Source organism: Thamnophis elegans, chromosome 16 (assembly GCF_009769535.1).
Source record: "Thamnophis elegans isolate rThaEle1 chromosome 16, rThaEle1.pri, whole genome shotgun sequence".
NCBI lineage: Eukaryota > Metazoa > Chordata > Lepidosauria > Squamata > Colubridae > Thamnophis > Thamnophis elegans.
In genome coordinates this window covers 29210806-29221107 of record NC_045556.1, presented here as the reverse complement: position 1 = coordinate 29221107, position 10302 = coordinate 29210806, and the positions used below count along the sequence as shown (strand labels likewise).

The following is a 10302-nucleotide window of genomic DNA, read 5'->3' as shown; positions in this document are numbered from 1 at the left end:
GAGAGGGAGGGAGGGAGAAAGAGAGCCATAGACCTATATATCGCTTCACAGTGCTTTTACAGCCCTTTCTGAGTGGTTTACAGAGTCAGCCTCTTGGCCCCCAACAATCTGGGTCCTCATTTTACCCACCTCGGAAGGAAGGAAGGCTGAGTCAACCTTGAGCCAGTCAGGATCGAACTGCTGGCAGTTGGCAGAGTTAGCCTGCAATACTGCATTCTAACCATGAAAGAGGGAGGGAGGGAGGGAGGGAGGGAGGGAGGGAAGGAAGGAAGGAAGGAAGGAAGGAAGGAAGGAAGGAAGGAAGGAAGGAAGGAAGGAAGGAAGGAAGGAAGGAAGGAAAGCAGCTACAGCACTTAGGCATTTACTACTTCATAGTGATTTACAGTCCCCTCCAAGCGGTTTACAGAGTCAGCATATTACCACCCCCCAACAATCTGGGTCCTCATTTTACTGACCTCGGAAGGATGGAAGTAAACTTTGAGCCTGGTGAGATTTGAACTGCTAAATTGTACGCAGCCGGTAGGCAGCAGAAGTAGCATGCAATACTGCATTCTAACCACTGTGCCACCACAATAGATATAGATAGATAGATAGATAGATAGATAGATAGATAGATAGATAGACAGACAGACAGACAGATGATAGACAGGCAGACAGAGGGAGAGAGACAGACAGACAGACAGATAGACAGAAAGACAGACAGACAGCAATAGTCCTTAGACTTATATCCCGCTTCACAGTACTTTTGCAGCATTGGCTTGGTGAGTTTTGATCCATTCTTCCACCTTTCTTGCCATCATTGTTAAGCGGAATCACTGTGGTTGTAAAATCAGGAAACACAGTTGTGAAGGGAATCAGGCTTCCCCATTGATTTTGGCCATCAGGAGGTCGCAAAAGGGAGTCCATGTGACTCCTGCGATACTGCAACCGTCATAAATAGGAGACACCTGAATTTTGGTCACTGACTGTGGGGATGCTGAAATGGTTGTACATATGAAAAATGGCTGCAAGTCACATTTTTCAGTCCTGTTGTGACTTCGGAAATGTATATTCCCGTTATCGTATTTTTTCTGGCATTATGCCTAACAAAAATAGTTCTGGCTTATTATTTCTTTTGGGAATCATAAACAATAAATATAACAAGGCGGTGATTTACCTAACAATACATATTATTATGGCAGCAAGAATGGTCTTTGCCCCAAACTGGGAAAACAGGGAAATTCCACAAGAAGGAGAAGTAATTAGGAAAATTCTGACTTGTGCTGAAATGGATAAATTGATGTGGGGATTGAAGAACAAAGACGAATCAGAATATTAGGAGAGGAACAATGGAGGACAAGGAGCTGACTCAGGAAGCAAAGCACACGTGGATGCTGAATAGCAATGGCAGTAGCAGACTTATATACCGCTTCATAGGGCTTTCAGCCCTCTCTAAGCGGTTTACAGAGTCAGCATATTGCCCCCACAGTCTGGGTCCTCGTTTCACCCACCTCGGAAGGATGGAAGACTGAGTCAACCTTGAGCCGGTGAGATTAGAACCGCTGAACTGCAGATAATAGTCAGCTGAAGTGGCCTGCAGTACTGCACCCTAACCACTGCGCCATCTCGGCTCTTGCCAAGGTGAATGGCCCCTCCCTGGCTGGGGAATAAATAGAAGGGAAAGGGAGTGGTGGTCGTAGGAGACAACAGTTCGTATTTCTCTGGGGCAAATTTTATCAATGGTTGGAATAAAAAAGGGAAGACCCAAAATAAGCAACGACTAAGATTTATAGAATGGAGATTAGAATTATGTATGAAACTATAACAGTGAAAATGTAAAAACAAAGCAACATGGTTGGAATTGCGATATTTTTATATTTGCAAATACTAAATAGACCAAATGTAAATCAGCATGGGGTTATCATGTATAACTTTATATTCTAGTGTGTACAGCAAAGACTTTGCCAGGATGGTAACACTGTGTCCAATGTTTTAATTTGTATTCAATAAAAAACTTTATAAAAAAAATAGTTCTGCTTAAAATCTACATGCCACCTTAAAAAAAAAAATTCTCACCACGTACGCACTTTCGCCCAATTTATGTGCCTGGTTTCTGATTACATTTCCAAGACATGTTTTTAAAGATTTTTGCTAGTCTTGCAGGTGGTAAGTGCTGTCTTTCTTAGCACTGGAAAATTCTGCTCAAGTTTGTGGTCGTAAAGCAAGGACTTCCCGTAGGAAAGGGAGGCTTATTCCCAAATTTCAAGTGCTGGAAGAAAAAAAAGCTATGAGTATTAAGAACGCATGAAATTCCCGGTATTCCAATTGTGGTCGTAAGTCATGGAGCAGCTGAACTCTTATAAAGTTTTCCTGTATCAAAATGCCCAGGATAAGACATAGTTTCGGGACACGGTGTCGTAGTGGCTCAGTGGCTAAGACGCTGAGCTTGTCGATCGGAAAGGTCAGCAGTTCAAATCCCTAGCGCCGCATAATGGAGTGAGCTCCTGTTACTTGTCCCAGCTTCTGCCAACCTAGCAGTTCGAAAGCACATAAAAAAGGCAAGTGGAAAAATAGGGGCCACCTTTGGTGGGAAGGGAACAGCGTTCTGTGCGCTTTCGACGTTGAGTCATGCCGGCCACATGACCATGGAGGCGTCTTCGGACAGCGCTGGCTCTTCGGCTTTGAAACGGAGATGAGCAGCGCCCCCTAGAGTCGGGAACGACTAGCACAGATGTGCGAGGGAAACCTTGACCTTTACCTTAAGTTATAGTTTTCATGGGCAGAGAGGTGAACTCCATATTCAGCCCTGGATTTCGGAGAGCCAAGAGCTCCGATGTTTCCAAAGCAAATTGCCTGTGGACCATTAATGCATTAATGTGGTGGAAATCACCCGAAGAGCATTTAAAGAAACACGGCGGGTTATTAGTAAGAGAGATTTCATATGGTGACTCTCCAAACCTTGAGCCAGGCATCTCCTTAGTGCTCTCCCATGCCCTCTGCTGCTCGTAAGAAAGTCATCTATGCTCAAAATAAACAGGGCATACAAAGAATTTCGAGACTCGTTAGAGATGGCCCTTGAAGGAAAAAGGAACATTAATTTGAAGAAGACGATGGTGTCACAAAAATTAAAATTGTGGTCATCGAGGCTCTGCCAAGAAGCAAGAGCCCTGGAACATGGCATTCAGTTTTGATCACCACAGTATAAAAAAAAGATGTGGAGATTCTGGAAAGAGAGCAGAGAAGAACAATAAAGAGGATTAGGGGACTGGAGGCTAAAACATACGAAGAACGGTTGCAGGAACTGGGTATGTCTACTTTGATGAAAAGAAGGACTAGGGGTGACATAATAGCAATGTTCCCATATCTCAGGGGCTGCCCCAAAGAAGAGGGAGTCAAGCTATTCTCCAAAGCACCTGAAGGCAGGACAAGAAGCAATGGGTGGAAACTAATCAAGGAGGGAAGCAATTTAGAACTAAGGAGGAATTTCCTGACAATGAGAACAATGAATCAGTGGAACAATTTGCCTCCAGAAGTTATGAATGCTCCAACACTGGAAGTTTTTAAGAAGAGATTGGATAACCCTTTGTCTGAAATGGTGTAGGGTCTCCTGCCTAAGCAGGGGGGGTTGGACTAGAGGATCTCCAAGGTCTCTTCCAACTCTGTTATTCTGTTAGGAACACCATGATGGTTAGGAAGCCAAGAGAGATAAATTCTGCGAGAAAGTTTCTGGTACGACACTGAGTCTTCAGTGATTTCTAAAGGCAAAGATAGACCAAGGGCTGTCTTGACAGATGGGACATGTTCCTCCAGGTTTATGCTCCATCATTGGAGGTCTTCAAGAAAAGTCTGGACAGCCGTTTGTCCAGGATGCAACAAGATCTCCTACCCTGATCAGGGGGTTGGATTAGAAGACCTCCAAGGCCCCTTCCAGCCCTGTGATTCCATATCCTGGGCAGGGGGTTGGACTAGAAGACCTCCAAGGTTCCTTCAAACCATGGGATTCTAGGTCACCAAAGCAGAACATCAACATGGCTTCCTAGAGCAGAGATCTCCAACCTTTGCAACATTAAGACTTATGGGCTTCAACTCCCAGAATTCCCCAGTCAGCCAGCACGGTATCCAACCTGCAGCATGGCTGGCTGAGGAATTCTGGGAGTTGAAGTCCATAAGTCTTAAAGTTGCCACGGTTGGGGACCCCTGTCCTAGAGGGAGGGGGAAGAGCAAACTCTGGCTTACCTTAAGATGCAGAAGCAGGTCTTGGCGCCCGAGGACAGACGGCAGAAGCCGAACCTCTGTTTGCTGTCGATATCCGTGAGGACAAATGTGAAGTTCTGGCCCACTTGGCCCACCGTGAGGCTGGAAGTGGAAACAAGGAAGGTGTCAATGAATAGGCTGCTGCCTTCAACCTTGGCGACTTGAAGAAGTCTTGAGTTGATCTTGATCTCCAAGGTCCCTTCCAGCTCTCTTTCTGTTCCTGTTCCTGTTCCTGTTCCTGTTCCTATTCTATTCTATTCTATTCTATTCTATTCTATTCTTTCTATATTATCCTATATTCTATTCTATCCCAATTTCTCTTCTCTTCCCTTCTTCTCCTTCCTTCCCTTCTAATTCATTCTAATTCTATTTCTTCCTTCCAATTCTAATTCTAATTCTTTCCAATTCTAATTCTAATTCTATTCTATTCCTATTCTATTCTGTTCTATTCTATCCGTTATTCTATTCTATCCTAGCCCAATTTCTCTTCCCTTTTTCCCTTCTTCTCCTTCCTTCCCTTCAATTCTAATACTTATTCTATTCCAATTTCTTTTCTCTTCCCTTCCTCCCTTCCCTTCTAATTCTTTCTCATTCTAATTCTATTCCTTCCTTCCCTTCTAATTTTAATTCTTTCTAATTCTAATTCTATTCTATTTTAATCCTATTCTAATCTAATTGTATTCTATTTTATTCCTATTTTATTCTTTTCTGTTCTATTCTATCCCTTATTCTATTCTATTCTATCCTGATTTCTCTCCTCTTCTATCCTGGTTTCTCTTCCTTCCCTTTTCCCTTCTTCTCCTTCCTTCCCTTCAATTCTAATTCTTATTCTATTCTATTCCAATTTCTCTTCCCTTCCCTTCCTCCCTTCCCTTCTAATTCTATTCCTTCCTTCCCTTCTAATTCTAATTCTTTCTAATTCTAATTTTATTCTATTCTATTCTAATTCTATTCTATTTTATTCCTATTCTATTTTATTCTATTCTGAATCCTATCCTTTAAAAAGATAATTTTAAAAACCAAGGCAATAGAAGTTTTCGGCTCAATTTCCTCTCTTGCAATATTCTCAAATCACCGCGTGGTCCTCTCCTCCCTCGCGAAGGGCGGGGGGAGAATTATTATCTCCGGTGTGCAGCAATCGCGGAGTGAATAGCAGAGAAAGCTATGGCTGGATAATAGAAGCCGTGTACGTACGCAAGGGCCCTGTAATTAGTAAAGGATACAACTCCTAGCAGCTTGGTGCCTCTTTCCTAAATAACAGTTTGTTTTATTCCCTGGGAGGAGCCGATTACTTGCAGCAGGCATTTCCTGAGTGCCCGTGCAGAGGGGAAAATGCATAATGTGTGTTTTAATGTATTTGGCGGCTCTGCCGGGTTTTCCCATAAATGCTGCCTCCCCCCAGCATGGGAAAATTACAGCCCTGAGTTACCCCTGGGGAGTGGTGGTCGTAGAGACCCTGACTTTGTGCCCTATAGAAGAGCAGAGGGGGATTCGAAAGACTATGCACCCAAGGGGAGCACGTTGCTGGAGAAAGAACTGAATGCCGACCACACAAAGCCTTCAGGTAGGGTTTTTCCCCACAATAGACAACCCTTGTGCACTTGTCATCCTCATCACAACTCTTGGACGTCCTACCAAAAGAGACCCCAGAGTGACCCCGAGAAAACCCATCCAGCTCAAGCTTCTAAGACCAAGAAGCCCCCTTTTTTTCGCCATGATGTTCTTTTAAGGAGGAACACCTTTCGCAAGTTCTTCAGATGTTCTACTCCACACTGGAGGGGCGAAGGCTTAGCCTGAATGCAGGCGACTCCATTCTTCCCGTCCAATTTCAGAGGGGCCTCCCCATCCCTGGCATCTGAGCGTGCCACTTCTTTAAGGGGTGGTGGGCTCCAGAAGGATTCCACTCCATTCTTTACTCTCCATTCCTATTTCTATTTCTATTCTATTTCAATTTCTATTCTATTCTGATTTCTTTTCTCTTCTATTTTCTTCTCTTCAATTCTATTCCAATTTCTCTTCTGTTATTCTATTTCTTTCTGTAATTGTATTATATTCTGTTATTCTATTCTAGTCTGTAATTCTACTCTATTCTACTCCTATTCTTCCACTCTACTCTATTCTGTTATTCTATTCTATCCCATTCCATTCTAAATTATTCTATTCTATTCCATTCCATTCTAAATTATTCTATTCTGTTATTCTATTCATTTCTATTCTGTTACTCTATTCTATTCTGTTATTCTATTCTATTCTGTTCCATTCTAAATTATTCTTTTCTATTCTATTCCATTCTAAATTATTCTATTCTACTCTATTCTGTTATTCTATTCTATCCCATTCCAATGCATTCTAAATTATTCTATTCTATTCTATTCCATTCCATTCTAAATTATTCTATTCTGTTATTCTATTCATTTCTATTCTGTTACTTTATTCTATTCTGTTATTCTATTCTATTACATTCATTCTAAATTATTCTATTCTATTCTATTCCATTCCATTCTAAATTATTCTATTCTATTCTGTTATTCTATTCATTTCTATTCTGTTACTCTATTCTATTTTGTTATTCTATTCTATTCTATTCCATTCTAAATTATTCTATTCTGTTTCCTATTCTATTCTAAATTATTCTATTCTATTCCATTCCATTCCATATTATTCTATTCTAATTCCTATTCTATCCTATTCCATTCTATTCTAAATTATTCTATTCTATTCTGTTATTCTATTCTATTTTGTAATTATACTCTAATTCTCTTCTCCTATTCTATTCTATCCATTCCATCCCATTTGTTCTGTTCTCTTCTATTCGCTCCCATAGAAACTAAAAGAAAACACTTCGGCAGGAATATTTATTTATTCCTCTTCTCCCTCTTATTGACTGCACCTGCCCCATCGTGAACACTTAACTCCAGCCCTCGCAGTCACCCACACAATTTTGACACAAGAGATTGCAGCAAGACTTCCACAACAATGAAGAGAAGCCAAAGAGTGTTTGACAGTGAGAAGGACAAAGAAGAAAAGGAAAGTTATTGGCAGTTGCTGGATTCTCACCCACCGTTGGGGCAATGATGTTTGCTAGGAGCAAATTCCAAACTCTTAACTTCGTTGCAAATCGCCTGATTTGCAGAATTACCCCCACCCCACCCCACACACACATACAAACAACCCACAGTTGTAAAAACTACAGGATGTTAACAACAGAATTTAATTAATTTCTAAGACAATGTCGCTGGAAGGGGGGAAAGGGAATAGATTTGGCTGCAGATAATGCAATTTTTAAAAAAAATTAAGACTCCACTAAAGATCCTTTAAAAACAGGTTTAGGAAGAGCCTTAAAAGTGACCCGATCTTTATTATCCAGCAAATTTTATTTACATTACATTTTTTAAACTTTCTTTCTGATAACGTCTAGGAACTCCACCTTACCTGTCCACGTAGAAAGGGAAGCAGAACTTGGCCACGGTGGGCAGAATTTCCTGCGGAGAGAAGAGAAGGGCGAGAGGGGGGAGGAGAAAGAGAGATAATTTAATCCTCCAGAGGGACCAATAAATCTAATGTTAACCACACAGAAGCACAATCTTGCAAACTTTGCCCCGCAGAAAGCAGAGACAGATGAAGAGAAATATGCTTTATCAATTACACGGAAGGGGAAGAGGCCGCCAGTCAATCATGTGAAAGAACAAACACGATCAAACTTCATTAAAAATGAAAAATTAATCAAGATTCACACATGGGTAAGCAGCGGGGGCTCCCCACGGCAACCCTGAGTTGTGGGGGGGAGCGACGGGGCTGGCCTAGCGCTAACTCGCCCCCAGGGAGGCCCTCTGGCCCCAACATATGGCGACCAGCAATGCCACCAGGACCAGTGAGTGGGATCCTTGGCCTCCTCCTCCTCCTCCTTCTCCTCTTCCTCCTCCTCCTCCCTTGTATCCTAGAAACAGTTTGGCTGAGGGGGGGGAAGCTTCCCCAACTGCATGACTGCATGAAGGGGCTGTTCTCACTAGCTTGGTCCTTACAGGGAGAGGGGGGAGAGAGAGAGAGAAAGAGAGGAGAGAAAGAGAAAGAAAGAGTGTGAGAGAATGTGAGAAGAAAGAAAGAAAAAGACAGAAAGAGTGTGAGAGAGAAAGAGAAAGGAGAGAAAGAGAGAGAGAGAGACCTAGAGAGAGAGAGAGAGAAGAGAGAGAAAGAAAGAAAGAAAGAAAGAAAGAAAGAAAGAAAGAGAAAAAAGAGAAAAAGACAGAAGAGAGAGAGAAAGAGGAAGGAGAGAGAGAGTGAGAGTGATAGACCTAGTGTGAGAGAGAGAAAAGAGTGAGAGAGAGAGAAAAGAGTGAGAGAAAGAGAAAGAGAAAGAGTGAGAGAAAGGAGAGAAAGAAAAAGAGTTAGAGTGAGAGAGAGGAAGAGAGAGGAAGACAAAAAGAGTGAGAGAGAAAGAGAAAGGAGAGAAAGAAAGAGAGAGAGTGAGAGAGAAAGACAGAAAAAGAAGAGAGAGTGAGAGAGAAGAGAAAGAAAGAAAAAGGCAGAAAGAGTGAAAGAGGAAGGAGAGAAAGACAAAGAAAGAGTGAGAGAGGAGAGAGAGAAAGAAAGAGAGAGGAAGACAGAAAGAGAAAGAGAAAGGAGAGAAAGAAAAAGAGAGAGTGAGAGAGAGGGAGGAAGGGAGAGGGGGAGGGGGAGGGAGGGAGAGACAGAGACAGAGAGACAGAGACAGAGAGAGAAATTGCCCTTCAGGAAGGTTAACTTTACTCAATAGGCCCAGCCAATGTCTCCTTCCATACTTTAAAAAGAAATTGTCTCTTTAAATAGGTTTCCCTCCCTCTCTCCATCCCTTCCTTCCCTTTCCCTTCCTTCCCTTTCCCTTCCTTTCCTCCCTCCCTTCACAAAACCAACCTTGCTAAAATTACCCATTGATCTCCGTAATACAGAGCCCTTCCCAGACCAGTAATAATAAATGGGGTGCTGGTGGAATGGAGGCAGCATGCTTCATTTATTTTTAAATCCCCGCTCCATTATTTAATAAACAAGGGGCATCAATCTAATCGTCCATTTAATGGAGCTGAAAAGATATTGACGGCCTGGCAAGCCCACCACCCAAACCATTCCATCAGGGCTACCCCCATTCCTTCATGCTTGCAAAGTCAAAAGCCCCCCCCCCTTCAAATCAGTTTGGGGGGGGCAGAGGGGGGGCGGGGAACAGCCTGCGTTAAAGGACCTATAGGCTACAGAATAACAGAATAAGATTTATAGAATAGAATAGAATAGAATAGAATAACAGAGTTGGAAGGGACCATGGAGGTCTTCTAGTCCAACCCCCTGCTTAAGCAGGAAACCCTACACCACTTCTGACAAACGGTTATCCAACATCTTCTTAAAAACTATCGCATTTCAGATAGCAGTTTCCCTCGCAATACAATACAATACAATAGCAGAGTTGGAAGGGACCTTGGAGGTCTTCTAGTCCAAACCCCTGCCTAGGCAGGAAACCCTATATTGTTTCAGACAAATGGCTATCCAACATCTTCTTAAATACTTCCAGTATTGGAGCATTCACAACTTCTGGAGGCAACTCATTCCACTGATTAATTGTTCCAACTTGTCAGGAAATTTCTCCTTAATTCCAGGTTGCTTCTCCCCTTGTTTAGTTTCCATCCATTGCTTCTTGTCTTTTGCCTTCTGATGCTTTGGAAAATAAGTTGACACCTTCCTCCAGGCCTTTGATCCTCTTAGTTGCTCTTCTCTGCACAATGTCAAGGTATTATTTTTTTTTACCAAAACTGGATGCAGCCTTTCAGGTGTGGCCTTTCTAAGGCTTTATAAAGCAGCACTTAATCAGGTGGTTTTGATTCTATACCTCTGCTTATACAAATTGTTCTAAATGTCGGGAAATTTCTCTCCTTGAGGAGTTTCCACCAACTTCAACGGAATGTCTCCTCCTCTTCCATACTATTTACACGTCGCTGGTCGGCCAATGCAAGAAAAGACTGTTTTCTTCCGAGAACGCGGTGCTTCCTTCATCCTCGTTCGAATCCAAGTATATTTTCATTTTTTTACACGCCAGTTTTGTGTTTT

General features: G+C 42.3%; 1 protein-coding gene across 3 annotated transcripts in view; it reads right to left on the bottom strand.

The window, feature by feature from the left end:
* The window catches only part of DENND1A (DENN domain containing 1A), a 257523-nt gene that overhangs the window by 165766 nt on the left and 81455 nt on the right, over positions 1 to 10302 (bottom strand). For all 3 annotated transcript variants that reach the window (XM_032232687.1, XM_032232685.1, XM_032232686.1), the window contains exons 4-5: positions 7666 to 7715; positions 4216 to 4335 (exon numbers count right to left, since the gene is read on the bottom strand). In XM_032232687.1, the coding sequence (XP_032088578.1) occupies positions 4216 to 4335; positions 7666 to 7715 (170 nt within the window). The remainder of the gene's footprint in view (positions 1 to 4215; positions 4336 to 7665; positions 7716 to 10302) is intronic.